The sequence below is a fragment of the Balaenoptera musculus genome, chromosome 7 (genome assembly GCF_009873245.2).
Source record: "Balaenoptera musculus isolate JJ_BM4_2016_0621 chromosome 7, mBalMus1.pri.v3, whole genome shotgun sequence".
Lineage (NCBI taxonomy): Eukaryota > Metazoa > Chordata > Mammalia > Artiodactyla > Balaenopteridae > Balaenoptera > Balaenoptera musculus.
In genome coordinates, this window is record NC_045791.1 from 110,272,127 (window position 1) to 110,289,849 (window position 17,723).

At 48.4% G+C, this 17,723-nt stretch overlaps 1 protein-coding gene across 44 annotated transcripts in view; it reads left to right on the forward strand.

Moving 5' to 3' along the window:
* Positions 1 to 17,723, forward strand: part of LRRFIP1 (LRR binding FLII interacting protein 1) — a 146,965-nt gene that overhangs the window by 48,012 nt on the left and 81,230 nt on the right. For 3 of the 44 annotated variants that reach the window (XM_036857855.1, XM_036857890.1, XM_036857894.1), the window contains exon 1: positions 12,221 to 12,688. The exons of 34 other annotated variants lie outside the window; for them this stretch is intronic. In XM_036857855.1, the coding sequence (XP_036713750.1) occupies positions 12,623 to 12,688 (66 nt within the window). In that variant the 5' untranslated portion in view covers positions 12,221 to 12,622. Of the gene's footprint in view, positions 1 to 3,495; positions 3,546 to 12,219; positions 12,689 to 14,095; positions 14,353 to 17,723 lie in introns of those variants that run through there. 7 more of the 44 variants (XM_036857864.1, XM_036857867.1, XM_036857870.1 and 4 more) reach the window with 6 other exon arrangements.

Sequence of the window (17,723 nt, forward strand, 5' to 3'; positions counted from 1 at the left end):
CTGTGGGTTCCTGGCCCGCAGAGATGCAGGCTGAGATAGAAGCCACAGTGGGGTGGGGCCGGAAGGCAAGAGGGAGGGGCCCTTGGTCTGGGACAAAAGTTAATTCCCACATCCCTTTGTAAATGGTGACTGGTTACATTAGATTTAGGTGAAATGCGCCTTGAAGTACTTTGTAACACTGTGCATTTTGTAAACCAAGCACTATGCTCACAGCCAACATTTTATTTATTTAAATACTGATTGTGAATAATCACTCATTTAATCCTTATGAACGGTATGAGCTAGGTGCCATTGTTACTCCTATTTGACAGATGAGGAAACCGAGGCATAGAGAGAGGTTATATAACTGGCCCAAGACCAACAGCAAGTTCTAGGCAGAGGTGCGGCTTCCCGCCCACGCAGTGTTGGCCCCAGAATCTGAGTGTCATCCCTCCACAGGGCCTCTCCCTGCAGAAAACAATTGTATGGTAACACTCACAGTAATAAACTTTTCACTGACTTCAGTACTAATCTTTCTTCAAGTCGCTTTGCCTGTTTATCTTTTACTGGTCAAAATTAGATTGTGGCCTTTAGGCAAGAGTGTCTTGTTCTGAGACTTACAATTTCTTTCCTTTCAGGGGCTTTATCAAGTGACTGACAACAAATTCTCTGTTTACTTTATAGGCAACTTTAATGCTGTTTAAATGCTAATAAGGCTGGTGTCCTGTCCTGTATTATTACAGTACAAGCACAAACCCACAAAGCTGCTGAGTCCTTATTACTTCCCTAATTTCAGAGTATCCAATTTAAGAAGAGATGGCAGACCAGGGCTAGTGTAACATTATAATGATGGGAGTTCTGTTGTTCAGACAGGATAAAGAAATCGGCAGTATAACTACTGAAAAGGAATAGATACAATTTGTAACTACTTGCAGATTACGTACATAGCTAATCCATAAAAATCAGTCTAAAACTGAGAGTTCAATGAAATAATTTGTCATGATATAAACAAAAATCCATAGCAGGGGGAAGGGTGAGGGAAAGGGATAGTTAGGGAGTTTGGGATTGACATGTACACATGGCTATATTTAAAATGGATAACCAACAAGGACCTACTGTATAGCACAGGGAACTCTGCTCAATATTATGTAGCAACCTAAATGGGAAAAGAATTTGAAAAAGAATTGATACATGTATATGTTTAACTGAATCACTTTGCTGTACACCTGAAACTAACACATTGTTAATCAACTATACTCCAGTACAAAATAAAAAGGTAAAATTAATTAATTAATTAATTAAAAAATATGTTCAGGGAACAAGTTTCCCTACTTCCAAAAAAAAAAAAATCCATAGCATTCCCATATGCCACAATAATTTTTTTAAAATAATGGCAAGAAGATAAGATCCCATTCAAAAGAGCATTTAGGAATAAAGAAATATGTAGGACCTATATGAAAGAAAGTATAACAATATACTGAAGGACATAGATTGAAAAATGGAGAGAGAGTTACCTTGTTTCTGAATTAGAAGACTCGGTATTAAACAGATGTTAATCCATCCCAAATAATTTATAAGTATAACGTAATTCAAATAAAATCCCAGTTTAAGGGACAAGGTTGGCTTAAAGTTAAAAAGTAGACTCTGAAGCTAATCTGGAAGAATAAATAGTGAGACCAGCCAAGAAATTTTTGCAAAAGAATTAGGAGGGTGATTTTTAACTTTTTTGTAGCCTACAGGTTCTTTGTTCCAACAAAATCCTACTTCCCTGTTCAGACACTTTCAGTGGGTCCTTTACTGCCTCCTGAAGAAAGTTCAAGTTCCTTAAACTATTATATAAAAAAAGAGCATTCAAACAATATCTAAGGGTATTCTGAAAAGCAATAAAATTCCCACGAATCCATCACTTAAATAGAGCAGCTCTTTGTTACTTTACTTCTGCGTTTCCTTCCAGTCTTTGTCTACATTCGTACATTTGTACAGAGTTGTATTCACAGTACACTTGTCTAAGGACCAACGATGCCAAAAGCTTGGCTCTGGGGAGAGCAATAAGCCCAAAATTCTGGGCTTGGAGGTGGGACGTTCCAGAAAAAGGGCAGAGCTCCAAGTGCTCAAAAATGCTGACACTAAAGCCTTAAACCTAATCCGAGCCAATTAAGTGACTTGGGACTCTACCTATGGCTTCTCTAAACCTGTATGTAAATTGTAATTTCAGAGTCTCTTATCTGCAGGAAAACTGATCTGTGTTCCTTAGAATAACAGGCAGAGTGTGTGGCAGGTGCCAGCCTGGGGTCCCACCGTTTACCTGCCACCTCCCCGGTGGCTGCGTCTCTCCTGTGTCACATGGGAAGCTGAAGAGGTCACAGGAGTTGCCGGAAACTACGACCTAGTAAGCGACAGAGCAGGGATTCCAACCAGCTTTTCTCCCAAACCTCTGCTTTGGAGGTTTGAGGGCTTTTGTGCTGTGTTGACTGTGCCGGCTGCTGGTGGCCCCGCTCTGGCTTTGCGCTCCATCACTTGCCCCTTTTTGATTGGGCCTTCCCAAAGGGTCAGGAGGCAACACTCAGTTCTTCGACTTTCTCACTTACAACGTTCTTCCTTCCAGCCCACCTCCACCATTACACGCTTGGTCTTGGCATGACTGTACCACGTCTGAAATCTCAGCCTCAAACTTCCCACCCTGTGGCTGCCACTTCCTACCTTTCAGTGTCTGGTGCTGACTTCCTTGCTCTTCCTGACTACAGCACCCAGCCCTGCTTTTAAGTTCTTACTTGAAGAAAAAGAGGGCTACAGACATTAGAGAACGTGTTGAAATAATTCTTTCTTGCTCATTATTTCTGTGCATGTTTAGCTGTGTATTTGTTGAGGTGACTTGTCTATGTAAGTTGATAAGTCAGTGTCCTTCTACGGTGTGGGTACCTTGGATGAAGGCTCAAACCCTCTAGATCAAGGGTTCTCAACAGGGTTCTCTTTCCCTCCCAGAGGACATGTGGCAACGTCTGGAGACACCTTCGGTTATCCAGGTAGGGTGCAGAGCGTTACTGGCATCTAGTGGGTAGAGGCCAGGGATGCTGCTAGTCGTCCTCTGATGCACAGGACGGCCCCCCAACAAAGAATTATTTCACCCAAAATGTCAATAGTGCTGCTATTAAGAAACCCTGCTCCATATTTATATTAGAGTTTCCGCATAAAGTCTCACCCCATATTTAATACAAATGCCTCAACAGAAGTGGGGATAAGAGGAAGGGGCTTCAGTGTAATCTGAGTAACTAAAGTCAAACCCACTGGTCAGAAGAGGCATTTGGAAAATCTACAATGGGCTTAGGGAACCACGCCCTTCCATTAAGGTAGGCGGGTCGAAGCTGCCCAGTGAGGTGGCCGGTATAAAGGTGCCTTTAATTGACCTCTCGGCTGGCACTCAGAGGTGACGTGGTCAGGAGTGGCTATTTGATCTCCTGTTATTCCAGAATTTCCACTCTCATACTAAACACGTCTCTCCAGATGGCTGTTCTTCGCTCTTCCTTAAACTTATCTTGAAGTTCATCTAAAATCTTCATTTTTCAAAGGTGAGGCTTTTATGTTCTATGTTAAGTCTGCTGGAAAGATATCTGGTTCATATGGATTGATGATAAAAAAGGTACCCATAGTCTGGTACTTTCCTGGAGGCTAACAGTTGATGACTTTTCTTTGCCCTTTGTTTCAGGGGCTAAAATGCAGATGGGAAAACCCTTATTTTAGGGTGGGGGCATGTGTTTTTAGTGCTGTGCTAAAGTGTGTTACAGTCTTTATTTTCCTTTAGGAAAATTCATTTTCTTAGAAAGATTATTTTAGGGATGCTGTTTTAGAAATTTCTGTACCTTAGGTTGGAAGGTTGCTTACTTCTGATATTTTTGTCTGTCCTGAGGTCAGGTTGTCTTCAAGTCAAGCTGTTTAGTAGGAGTGCCTGGATTTTAAACCTTTGAATTCATCCTATCTGCCCTCAAATTTCCCTATTTGCTATGGGTACTGTTTAAATTTAGATTATAAGCTCCTGTGTTCCCCGCACTTCCTTTCTGTGACTGACATTTGTCAATCACATTTGTAGCCTGATTGATTTCTGGATTTTTCAGCTAGCAGGGTAAAGATTTGTTTCATGGCTCTGATTGTTAGGCACATTCTCTCTCTCCTAGAATGTTAAACTCATAGGCAAGATTACTGAGGCCAGAGCCAAATAAATCGGTGAGCATCTAGAAGAAATTTTGCTTCTATTTTTTTAACCATCATTTTATATTCCTAAATATATTTTGAAGCATTTCATTTATTTCTCATCAGTGAGGTGTTCTGTTAGCTAGTGAATACAATTGTTGAAAGTAAAGCCTATTCTCCCTATTTTACTATCTATTCTGATCAAAAGTTTCTTAAATGGACTATTCTGAGTGCATATATAGATATTTTTTCTTTGCATTAGGGTTGACTTACAGGGACTTTTCAAAGTCTTTTCCTATATGATTGAGAAATATGTAATGGATTTGAGTTGTTTTGTTCTCAGTATTTTTAGAAAATAATTGGGTGGTATTTGCAGTGTGCTGTGTTCATGAGAAACAGAATTGGTTTTCCTCAGAGGTGCTTTATTGGAGGTGTTTGTGGCCATTTCCTTAGTCACAATATACGGGGGGGGGGGTTCTGTGATCATCTGGTCTGGTCTTAAGGGTCAACAGTTCTGAGGAATGGATTGAAAAAATGGATACATCCCTCCCTCCTCCAAGATTGCTATAGACTTACTGCTGGACACTTTTGGAGATGAACTTAATTCCAGAGTAAAATAAGTTAGAAATTATTTTAAATGTGGACAGATTTTACCCTGCGGCAGCATTATTGGGCCTTCTGGAGCCCCATGGAAGGGCTCTGGGCTCAGGCACTGAAAACAGCATCACCCTGGCTGGACCAGAGGCGGCTCTCTGGCGGGTCCTTCAATCTCTGCTACTCCCACCCTTCCTCGTCCCTCAGTTCTGTGTCCACAGTCTCTGCACCAGGACTGTGCTTCTTATCTGTCCTCTCCTGGCCACTTTGGTTTTCTCATCCCCATTTAGCTCAGAATCGGGCCAAATCCTGAAAGTCCAGAAACGCCCTCACCACTGTCCCTTAGTCAACCGTCTCCCACACGCCCACCCTGTTTTGGCCCAATCTCCTTTAACTCCCACTTTCCAGCCTCCAAACTGGCTCAAGTCTCTTCCATCCTTAAAAACAGATGAACACATGAACAAATCTCTCCCCACCCAAAACCTTCTTGATTCTGTCTTCCTCCGAGGCTGTAACGAGCCATTTATTTTGTGTGCATGAACCATTGAAAATGCTTAAATGTAGAATTTCAGTAAGAGGATACAATAGCCGGTGTTTTTCTAGTTGCAAATTAAAAGCTTTCTCAACCCTGTCCTCTTCACTCCATCTACCTTAACACCAGTATTCACGCCAGCCTTCTGAATAGTGGCTTCCAGAAGGCGCCTCTAATTTTCTGTTTCCCTAACTACCCGTTGTCTGTCTTGGCTTGTTCTTGACGCTCTCTTATTCATTAAATGTAGGAGTCCCCAGATTCCTTCCTTCAGCCTCTTTTCTGTTATATGCATGCTACCATTTTTATCACCACCTTAAACCGGTTCATACTTCTGGTGCCAAAGTGCCTGTTGGACACCTTCCTCAAGGCTTTCTGCCCCACTTCAAGTTCAGTCCAACCAAAAGTCAAGTTCATCACCTTCCTTAGAAAATCCAAAGGGATTTTCAAAATATATACTAGATGCAAAAAAAGTGTGGTGAATTGCTGCGTGCCAGGTAGTTATGCAAAAAAAAAAAAAAAAATCCAAAAGTCATGCCGTTTTAAAAAGAGAGTTTCTATTCTCAGTTGCTACCAAAAATATAAAATACTTAAGGTCAATGAGAGTTAATGATAAACTATCAAAGTCCTCCATTTTCCTGGGAGAATCATCCATCCATCCATCCATCCATCTGTGAGGTGGGCACCTGCTCCCATTCTGGAAGAGCCCACTCATCGTCTCCGGGGAGAGTGAGACCTGAGTCACAGGCAGCGGTGAGTGTGAAGTATGTGGTTGTAGGACACCCAACACAGGGCATGTGCTCAGTAAGCGGAGCTGTTTGTAGGCTAGAAACGAGCTCTCTTGCTTTCTAGCCACTCTTGCCCCCAGTATTTCCGTCCGCTGGAGGCAGTCAGGACCCAGGCCCGAGTGTCAAGTTCACCGTGGGCCTGATCTGGGCCAGCTGACTGTGGGGTACAGTTTTCTCTGTGAATGGCAGGCAGGGACTGGCTCCCTCATTTGATGTTTCTACCAGTGCCCTGGGTCTTACCAGGAGAGCGAGCTACAGCCTGGACCTGGGTACGCGCACTGCTTTGCCAACACCCTTGGAGCAGGAGATGGGTTTATTGGTCCAGGCTCAGCCCAGGGAGACAGCCTGTCTGGTGACTGTCTGTTCCCAGTGAGGATCCCTGGGTGGCTGGGGGGAGGGGGCACCTCTGTGTCAGGCAGTGCGCCGGATGCTAAGGGCTTGGACTTTTAGCAGGGACTTGGGTTAAAAACCTGACTTCACTCTGCCAATGTGCCTCTGTGGACAAGTTATACAACCTTTGTGGGCCTCCGTGTGTGTACACCTGCCTAGACCTCGTTTTATTGTACTTCACTTTATTGTGTTTCAAAGATACTGTGTTTTTTAACAAATAGAAGGTTTGTAGCAACCTTGTATTTAAGAAATATGTTTCATAAGGCTATGGGTGCCAATAGATAGTGATTCCTCTGATGGGTCTGGGCAAAGTCAATTAAAAGCCTTCTAAAAAGGAGTCACCATTCTACACACCATTAAGAACATTTGTGATTCACCAGAAGAGGTCAAAATATCAGCATTAACAGAAGTTGGGGAGAAGTTGATTCCAGCTCTCATGGGCGACTCTGAGGGGCTCAAGACTTCAGTGGAGGAAATAACTGCAGATGTGGTGGAAACAGCAAGAGAGCTAGAATTAGAAGTGGGGCCTGAAGATGGGACTGAATTGCTGCAATCTCATGATAAAGCTAATGACTGAGGGATTGCTTCTTGTGGATTTGCTATGAAAGTGGTTTCTTGAGATGGAATCTGCTCCTGGGAAGACGCTGTGAAGATTGCTGAAATGTCCACCAAGGATTTAGAATATTTCATAAACTGAGTTGATAAAGCAGCGGCAGGGTTTGAGAGGATGGACTCCAAATTTTGAAAGAAGTGCTACTGGGGGTAAAATGTTATCAAACAGCATTGCGTGCTACAGAGACATCGTTCGTGAAAGGAGGAGTCACTCGATGCAGCGAACTTCATTGTCTTATTTTAGGAGATCGCCGCAGCCGCCCCAGCGTTCAGCACCCACCACCCTGATCAGTCAACAGCCACCGACGCAGAGGCAGGACCCTCCACCCGCAGAAAGATTATGGCTTGCTGAAGGCTCAGATGATGATTAGCACTTTTTAGCAATAAAGTATTTTTAAGTTAAGGTATGTACCTTGTTTTTTAGACACAATGCTCTGGCATGCTTAAAAGACTACTGTGTAGTGCAGACATAACTTTTATATGCTCTGGGATGCCATAAAACTCGTGTGACTCCCTTTTATTGTGATAGTCACTTTACTGCAGTGGTCTGGAACCGAGCCCACAGTGTCTCTGAGGTGTGCCTGTGTAAAATGCTTTGTAAACTGAAAGGTGCCGTGCAAATCTCGGTCATCACTTCATGAACCAGCTTTATAATATGAAGCGGTTTTTATATTAGTCAGAAGGATCCATCTAAAGTTATAACATACGTGTAAGCTCACTGCTTGCAGGAGTAATATAGAGATGTTTACTCTGCTGTAATCAGGATAGCTAGGGATTCATGTTCATGAAAAACAGCTGTTATGGCTGTGACTTGGAAAATGGCTTTGTGTGGGTTATTAACTAGGGGTGCAGCCAGGAACCACTCTGCCCTCCCCTGCCTGCCCTCTGCCTTGTGCTACATCCTGGAAGGGTTTGTCTCCGTTGCTCTAGCACTTAGCACCAACCACAGCAGGAGGCAAAGCTAGTGAACCCAGAAGCAGCCCAACACCATGAAGACCAGTAAACCAAGTTTGGGTGTGACCCCAAAGTGGTTAAATGTTGTGGCATTTGCTGGTTAGCTATGAGTCTGAGGTTCCTAGAGCAAATTTAGATCATTCTACTTACCTTTTGTTCTCTTCTAGGGGTCCCTTAAGAAATTAAGTTCCTCCACGTAATCTTATTGCACATCAGAGAACTGCTTTTGAGATTTTGGACATTACACTTTTGTGGAGAGGGCTCAGAGCACCACATCCATGGTGGCTTTTAGGAACGCCCGGGACAGTCAGAGCTTCCACAAAACCTAAGGTCCCTCTCAGGACAGAGTCCCTGGGTTTAAACAGTGACTAGGTGCTTGCAGGTCAGTGACTGCCCAGCAGCTTGGAAGGGGCTGGAAATAGAGTCCACCTGCTAGAAGTGGGATCTTGACCTAAAGAAGGGAAAACTGAACCTGTCATTGACCTCACAGCTCTTTATATAAAGACCCTGGGCCCATACTGGTGCAGTCCGGATGGATGGCCACCCGCTTCCTCACCCCTCCCCAGCCCGCATGCTGCTCAGACCATTCAAAGGCGCCCTGGGTTTCTCCACCAACCTCTCTGAGGATGGAAACCTGGGGCTTCTTTTTTTTTTTAACATCTTTACTGGAGTATAATTGCTTTACAATGGTGTGTTAGTTTCTGCTTTTTAACAAAGTGAATCAGCTATACATATACATATGTCCCCATATCCCCTCCCTCTTGCGTCTCCCTCCCACCCTCCCTATCCCACCCCTCTAGGTGGTTACAAAGCACCGAGCTGATCTCCCTGTGCTATGCGGCTGCTTCCCACTAGCTAGCTATTTTACATTTGGTAGTGTGTATGTGTCCATGCCACTCTCTCACTTTGTCCAGCTCAACCGTCCCCCTCCCATGTCCTCAAGTCCATTCTCTACATCTGCATCTTTATTCCTGTCCTGCCCCTAGGTTCTTCATAACCATTTTTTTTTCTTTAGATTCCATATATATGTGTTAGCGTACGGTATTTGTTTTTCTCTTTCTGACTTAACTTCACTCTGTATGACAGACTCTAGGTCCATCCACCTCACTACAAATAACTCAATTTCGTTTCTTTTTATGGCTGAGTAATATTCCATTGTATATATGCGCCACATCTTCTTTATCCATTCATCTGTCCATGGACACTTAAAACCTGGGGCTTCTTGTCTGATTTCTTCTCACCTGACACTCTTAGGTGGTTTTAGTTTTGTCTTCCTCAAGCTAAAGGCTTTAGATTATTCGGCCGAGTGGCCTTTAGAGGTGTGAGCACTGGGGTAAAAATATACCAGTGCCCGTCCATGGTTTCCGTTCTGCAAAATGTCACTTTCTTTGACTTCCGCGTGGACTTTCCCGGCACCACGTTTGTAGGCTCCAGTCGCTCAGCAATCATCCTCCCAAGTGGCCTTGCTGAGTTTAAACAAAGGGGTGGAGACTGCCTGGGAGAGGGGCTTCCTAAGGGGCCTTTTCACTAGAGAGCTACTTATGTCAAAATGAACAGAAGGCAACTAGACCCTCTACACTTTGTTCTGGGGCCCCCGGGTCTAAGTAACACCAAGAAGTGTGAATTCAGCACCACTTAAAATATAAGACTGACATTTCCCTACAGCTGGGACGGGTCTGAGCCATCTTCACGGTACGGCTGGGCTGGAACACATGTCAGAACATAGAGGCCTCTCATCTAGAAGGAAGTTAGCAAGCAGTTTTCTCTAATTTGCTACTGCTTAGTAGAATCAGAAATCTCTTGTGCCTTTACTATCATTATTTTATTGTTGGTATTGTTAGTTTGTTCCTGGGAATAAAACTAGTCAACCAGTTGCTTCTTTCTCCCCATGGTAGTGTCCTGCAGGCCAGGGCCCTCTCACAGCTTTTGTGGAGGCTGCGGGTTTGTTGTCTTCTCTGGGGCTACCACAACCTCTCCCGGTTCTCAGCCATTTAAACCTGTCGTTGCCCAGCCTTCCTTCCCGCTGCGGAGAAGGGCAGGAAGGCCTGGGCGCCTGGAGGCAAGGAGAAGAGAGCGGGCTGAGGGGCAGCAGGGCGGCTCCCCTGACTGCGCTCAGTGGGGGTCCCCCCTCCGCCCTGGGCACTTCATCATCACTGTCATGTTCAGATGAGACTCGAGACACAGGGGCTACATGACTTAGTCATGATCCCACAGTAAGTGGCAGAGCCAAGAACTGAGCCAGATGGTTTAATTCCAGAGCCACTTAACCCCTTCCCTATGTGGTTTTCATAAAACTGATAAGTAGCCATTGGACGGCCACCTGGGAGCTGGGGAGGGTGCAGGTGTCTACAGGCATTGCCCTGTGACAGTCGGGACAAAAGAAGCCTGTTCCCTGTGCCCTGCTCAGGGACATGTGGTCATAAGGTTCCAGGTGGCAAGTAGCTCTAGAATTTGCTTATCTAGATCAGAATATTCAAACTGAAGACTCCCAGAAGGCGATTTTATTAACTGGCTATCATTCTCATCTGTGGAGCTCTTAACGAAAATCATCTTTGCTTTCCACCATAGATTCCCTAAGTCCCGTACTTGTTTATGTAGAACAGCTTAAAATTATTTTTGCCAACTAGTTTAACTCTATAGAATCAAGAACTGTAACGCACTGACATATTTTAAAAGTGTCATAGCAAGAAAACAAGGTATTAAAGGTATGCATTTCAATCTCTCTGAAAGTTATTCTTGCCAACCTAACGCTGCTATCCGGCAAGGCTCGGCGCTGTGTTCCCGCTCATCAGAGTGGAATCCTGCTGTTTCTCCCGCAGAGGCCACTTCGGGTCTTTACTCGGCCTTGCTTTTCTGCTGTCCCTACTCTCTCCTAGGTTAGGACCTCGGTCCCTCAGAACCTTCTCTGTTCCCCACCCCCCTACGCCCCCCGACACATACACCCTTCCTTCCAGAGCCCCCTGCCCTGAAGCCAGAGCGGGAAGGCGAGTGCACACGGGCCTTGCGCTAACGTGTTACCGAGAAGGAGGTGAGTGGGGCAGAGAGTGGGGAACTGGGGGACTGTAACATTTAAATGTATATTTGCGGTCTGTCGAGGCTTTCGCTGGAGCCGCCTTTGCAGAGAATTAGGCCCAGCCGCTCTGTACTGAAGTTCTCGTTTCGGGGGCGGGGAGGTGGTCTTTCTGAGAACGGCCTCCGAAAACGTGCCCCCAGGGCATGGGCAGGAAGGGCCCGGGGCCGCCTGGACGCAGGGTAGGAGGCGGGGGGCGCGGGAAGCTTCCAGGCGCCACAGGCAGCGGGCTGGGCCGGGGCAGGTTGGCATTCCGATGAAAATCTGCGTCGCTTCCTGCCCGTCGCTTCTGCTTCGGCCTGGCGAGGTCAGGAGACGTTTCGTTGCTTTGCATGTAGGACTTCTAAAGAACGAGCGACGCGAGTTCTGCGGCTGCAGGAGGCGCGTGCTGGGCGGCCGGGGCCCCGTTCCCCCGCTGGACGCTCCTCTCCGCGCCCTCCCCGCGCGGCGCCCGGCGGGGACCTCGGATCGGCCCCTGCCCCGCACGACCTCCCTCCGGATCCCTGGCCGGTGCAGCCCCCCGGCTCTGAGACGCCGCATCCGCGCCAAACCGCGTTCTTCGCCGCCGCTTGCGGAGGGGGAGGCGGGCGGGGCCGCACCCGGCCCTCGGATGCTTGCTCTCACCCCCGCGGGCCGCGCGGTGTGGGCGCCCTGGAAGCCGGCCCTTTCTCCGGGTGACGCGTTAGCCGGGTACCCCGACCAGCAGGTGCTGCGGGGCCAAGGCGAGGTCGTCGCGGCCGCAGAAGCTCACTTCGGCCTGAATTTGGAGAACACCTTGGGGCGGGAGCCCAGCACCGACGGCGAGGGGGGCGGGGGCGGGGTCTGGCGGGGCAGTCCGCCCCGCCCCCGCGCGGGCCCCGCCCCGGGGACCCCGCCCCGCTCTGGCTCCTCCCCCAGAGGACCCCGCCCCTCGCGCCGAACCCGCCCCCGCGCAGGCTCCTCCCCAGGGCGACCCAGGCCACGCGCGGGCGCCTCCCCACTCCCCCACGTCCTCCGAGGCCTCTCCCCTCGCCCTCTCTCGGCGGGTGGGTGGGCGGCCGACGGGGCTGTGGGCGGGGCCGGCTGGGGTCCTTTTTCCCCACCGCCTTTCGGGTGGGGGGCGGAGGAGGGCTGGGTGGTGATTAATAACCGCGGCGCTGGGGCGCGGGGAGGAGCGCGCGCTGAGAACGGGGCGGGCGTGGTGCGTGGTGGAGCGCGGGCGGGACCCTCGTGGGTGGAGGGCTGGCGGCGGCCCCAGCTCCTCTTCTCCCAGGCGCCGCCACCCCAGGCCCGCGGGCTCCCGGGCTCCGGCCACCTGCGCCCCGCCCCTGCGGCCGCGCCCCAGCCCCGGAACCGCGGAGGCGCGCCTCCGCCTCGGGAAGGGCGAGGTTCCCGTCCCGACGCGCGGATTTGTCTCCGGGCAGTAGCCCCGCCGTTCTCGGCATGCGGCTGCGCTGAGAGCCGGTCCGCCCGCGGATCCGGGGAGCCGGGCGTTGGTTCCCTTTCCCTGCTGTGTGAGAAGGTGGACCTGCAGCCGGCAGGATGACCAACCCTGCGGCCGCGCAGAACCAGGAAATAGACTGTCTGAGCCCAGAAGCTCAGAGACTGGTAAGAAGAAAACACATTTTCGAAACTTTTGGTTCTGACTGCCAGTGTTTGGTCCTTGTTGATGTTCTAGGGGCCAAGGGCAGGCGGCACCTTCCGCCGCAATCATCTGTGCCCGGGGAGGTGTGGGGCTGCCTCGCCTGGCCGGGGACCCCCTTAAACGAACGTCCCCACGCGAGCATGAGCGGGGGGTTGGCCTGCTCTCGGTTCAGTTCGCGGCTCGGTGTGCACTGTCCCCCCCTTGCGCCCTGGAAAGCACATTTCCCTGGGCAGCGCCTCTCAGCCGGACGGAAAGGAACTTCGTCTGGTCCCCTCTGCCTGCAGTTACGGCCTTTTGACGGGCTCTGCCCAGCTGCGTGACTCGGCCGCGGATCCAGCCGAGGTGTGAGACCTGCGCGTGGTGTAGAGTTTCGCCCAGAACTGCTAGTTCGGTGTTTTACAAAATACAGCACCTAGGAACTGGTGCCCAGAGGCGGTGCCCTCACTCTGAGGCTGGCACCCCCAGTGGCTGGGTGGCTTGGAGCACTTGCCCTGCGCTGGGCCTTAGAACCAATGGGTTGCACCCGGTTTCTCTAGTTCCCCCGAGGACCCCAGTTCCCAGATCCACTTTGGCTGGTCTGGGGTCTCCGGGTCCGGAGGGGATCCTCCCTCTGGGGGATTTTGCAGTTATCCCTCTCAACACCCAGCGTTGGAACCATGGAAGTGGGAATAGTTTGGTGTTAAAATCGGGCAGGGGGTGAGGTGGGGAAGGTTTGTAACTACCCCTTTTCATGTGGCTTGTGGTTGATGACGAATGGGAATATTTAAAGGTGAAAGGGCGCAGTTTGGAAAAGAAGCACATCATTAAGTTAGTACTGCAGACAGGGAGAGAGAGACCCTAGATTTCCATTTTATCCGGCCTGTGTGGAACCTTGATAAAAGTGTGAACCCCAAATAATCACTCCTTCACCAGGTAGGAATTAATCACCTACTGAGTGTTTGTGGAAGATTCAAGATGAATAAGACTGCCCCGCCCTGAGCTTCCCGGTCAACACCAGAGAGGGGTGTAGAAACAGATTCTGATGAATACGCACTTGAAAATTACATTCCTTGCCGAGGAGAGTCAGGTGGATATTTTTAAGGTTCTCATTAGTGTGCTCCTCTGACCTGACTTAACGTTCCACCCCCGGACCAGACCTTTGGAGCTGGTTCCTACCCCTTAACCTAGTTGGGAACCTACAGAGAGATCCTTGAATCACCATCAGGGAAGGGCCCTTGGAAGAAAGAAGGATGGGAATGCCGCTGAGAGATGCCCAAGCTCCCAAGGAGCCGCCTAGGCAAACCATAGATGGCAAGAACAGGCTGATGTTAATCCTGGGCAAGATTTGAGCTCAGAGGAATGAACTGCTGGGCAAGGAGAAGAAAAGAGTGACCATGGAGAACAGGATGTGAGGAAGGGAGCACCAGGCCGTCAGAGGCAGGAGTAGAAATAACACCTGTCACCCGAAGGCGCTGGCTGCACCGTCTCATTAACCCTTAACTTAACCCTGGGACTGGATCTGGTTGAGATGCATGCTTCACAGAGATGCTGCTGGGAGTTGGTGACAGAAGAGACCGGAACAGCTGCTGATTGAGGAGGTGCTCGGTGGGCACAGCCCACCTTCTCCTACCCCCAGTTCCAGGATCCAGTAAGCTCTGAAAATCAGAAGTTGTTTCTGTTTTTTGTCAGTTGTTAGCAGGATTCATTTGGCAGTGATGGGAGGCTATTCGCCGCCCCCAAGTCTCATCTTATTGTAGGTATCTGTGCCAAGGTCCCCAGGTCCCATTTGGCTGATGGGAGGCTATTTTCAGTCTTTATTCTTCTTAGTGTGAATATTCGTACATTTCTCTGCCGGCGTGTTAAGGTTCTTGACTAAGGGCTTTTACTCTGGGTTGTTACAGAGTATATGGTGTATGCATCTTGTTACCTTTCTAAAATCCAAAAATGTTGAATTCTGAAACACATTTGGTCCTAGGGGTTTTCAGTAATCAATTGTGAACTTGCTTAAGTAAATAGCAGCAAAAACTTTTTTAGAGCAGAACTGTTTTCTGAGGTTAATGGTTGAAAAGGAAACGGTTGCTGAAGGGCCAGTGGGGTGGGACGTGTCAGAAGGAGTGGCCCAGCAGCCACCCTGGGCGGTAGCGTTCCAGCGGGAGAACGGTGGGCATTTCAGACTGGCTTGTGCCGGCTTGTGTCCTGCGCCCAGAGACCCTGTGTCCCGGGATCAGGGGTCTCCGGGGAGGAGGAGGGCCGGGGCCATCTGGGTGTGAGGCCAGAGCTGGGGTTGGCAGGAGGAGATGGATTCGTCCAGCTCCATCTCACGGGGCCAAGAAAAAAGCAGGATCCGAGCAGGAAGTCCAGGCTCCTTGCAGGAGAGGACAGTGTAGAAACCATGTTTCTTTAACTTTTGTAACTTCCCCATGTTCGTGCCGGGTTGTGTCACCTCTGGTCGTTTTCCACATACTGATTAGCACTAAGTCCTCACAGACGACCAGCCCCATTCTGAGAGAGGCTGTCAGGGTAGAACGTGGACCCCCAAGTCTCATCTTACTGTAGGTACCAGTGCGCAAGTCCCCAGGTCCCGGTGGCGAGGGGACATGTGGATGAACGGGGCGGGGGGTTAACACAGTGCTGGGGGCTGACCCTGCGGGCTCAACAGAAGACCTTTGAGCATTGGAACGTGGTTTGCTTTAGGTGAATCATTTCCCCAAACAGTCAAGGTATAAAACAGTTAAGTTAGGTCTTTTCTCATAGTAAGCAAGAGTGTCCCACTAGGGCAAAGATGGAGACTCAACTTCCCTTTTTCTTTAAGGGTTAGTTTCTGTTCAGCCTGAACTAATATCAAAGTAGTGGAAGCCTCCTTAGCAAACTTTTTGTCAACCCTGCCGTCTAAACTGCCACTTACAGTGAGCAACAGGAAATCGAGTTATTTATAGCGGCTGAAGTGTTTTCAGGCAAAGTTGATTGGTTGTATTACCTGATTAGAGTTTGGTTCTTATCTAGTTTCTACAGAATTATGAGGCCACATGTTGGTGCGCTGTGTTTGCTCCTCAAAAGGCATGTTCAAGAGGGAAATTCTTATCCCTGAAAAATCAGGCTGTGTGACTCAGCAAAGGAAATGTGTTTTTTTTTTTCCAGACCCACAGACTTTATTTATTTATTTATTTATTAAACATCTTTATTGAAAGGAAATGTTTATGACTAGTTACTCATATGCCAATGTTTCCGAAATATCTGATCATATTTAAAGTTTTAATCTTGGAGCTCCATTGCCATAAGGTTCGAAATACTAACCTGTTAAGGCAGTAAGCCTGTTACATCTCAATATATGTTAGACGTGGGTCAGGGAGAAGAGGAATATTTTATTACTTTACTGCTTTTACTCTGGGCCACCCAAATTTAGTCTGTGTGTGTGTGTTTTAAAAGCAGCTTATTTCCATATTTTCATGGAATGGATTTACCAGAACTTTCATTATTCAGACAGTCTAGATAAAATTAAGTAAATGAACTTCTTTCTTCTAAGTTAAACAAAGCACTATTTTGACTACATCCAAGATTAAGTGATTCAGAATTGCCATGTGTTTGATTGCAGACCACCTCTAAAATCCCCTTTTCTGCGCCTCATGTATTCTTTTGGGGGAGGGCCAGAGTTTCAAGTGGTTTTCTCCTTAATACTGTAACTTGACAACTTTAAAGCCGTATAAATAGTTTTGTTTGGACGCTAAAGTACAACTACTCTAGTTGTAGTTTAAATTACTATAAGGAAGATTTACTTTTCGTTTTAACTACAATGTTTCATTTATATGTTTGTGTAATAGAGCTTATCAAAGCACCATCATTTCTGATCCTCACATCTGTTTTACTATCTCTGGCCAGTGGGTGTGTAGTCTTCCTGTGGGAAGAGAAATAGGAGTGGGCTTTTGGTGTGGGTGGGGAATCTCCACCTACGTCCTCTGAAATTTCCCCAGCACTCTTTCTCCTGGTGAGTGCTTCAGCATGTTTGTCTTCTCCCGGTGCTTTTAAACCTCCTGTGAGCTGAATTCACACTGTCCTGGTAGAAGACACTGTGTAGGTAGTAACAGTAGGTAGCATCTCCCAAACCCCTGCCGTGTCAGCCCTGTTAAGTGTTTTCTGTAGAAGTCTTCCCTTCCCCTTGCATAACCTCAGAGGTGGTTTCGTTATCTCCACTTAACACATAAAGAGAAAACGGGCTCAGAAAGTTCAGGGGACTTTCCCAAGGCCACACAGCCAGCAGGCAGTGGGGCCAGTTCAGACCCAGCCCTGCTGCTTCAGAGCTGGTGCTGATGATGTCAGCACCGTACACGATGCTCGGGCAGCTCTGGCAGGCAGTCAGCGAGTATCACTGCTCTCGTCAGGCTCTCTTCTGCAGCCCTGGGGCCTCACAACCCAGTATCAGGGCTGAAGGGTTGCTTTTTACTAAGGCAGCCTTTAGGGACACAAGACCTTGCTCCGGAGTGCGTACTGAGAGTCTCATTGGATTAACGTTTCCTTTCTATTTCTGGTAGTTTTTCAGACAAAAGAACACTCAATGAACTGTATTTTTTCTAAATAAGGAAAGGAATAGTAGAAATGGCAGAGCTGCAGACATTTTTATTTTTCTATTTTTCGTACTGTAACCACCTTTTAGCTGTCACTTGTGTCACGCCACGCTGGGAGCCGCTGGGCACCAGCCTCATCCCTGCGTGCTGTAGAGCTCCTCCCCGCCGTCCAGACAGACGAGCTTGTTGAGGATGGAAATGACGGCTTCCGGCTCTTTCCTAGCCGGTTCCAGGAGAATCACTTGAGCATAGGAAAGGCTGTCAGTAGTTGTGTGCGGCCTACGTGGGAAAGTGTGGAGCTGCCGGAGGGTCCAGCCTTATTCCGAGAAGGAACAGTGTTAGTGTTTTGTGTCACCTGAAAGGTGTGGAGTTGGCAGGGAAGACCCTGAGTGGAGCCGGTGAAGTGAAGGGTATGGAGCCCGGAGGCATTGGCTGGAGGGCACCTGTCACCTGGAGAGCT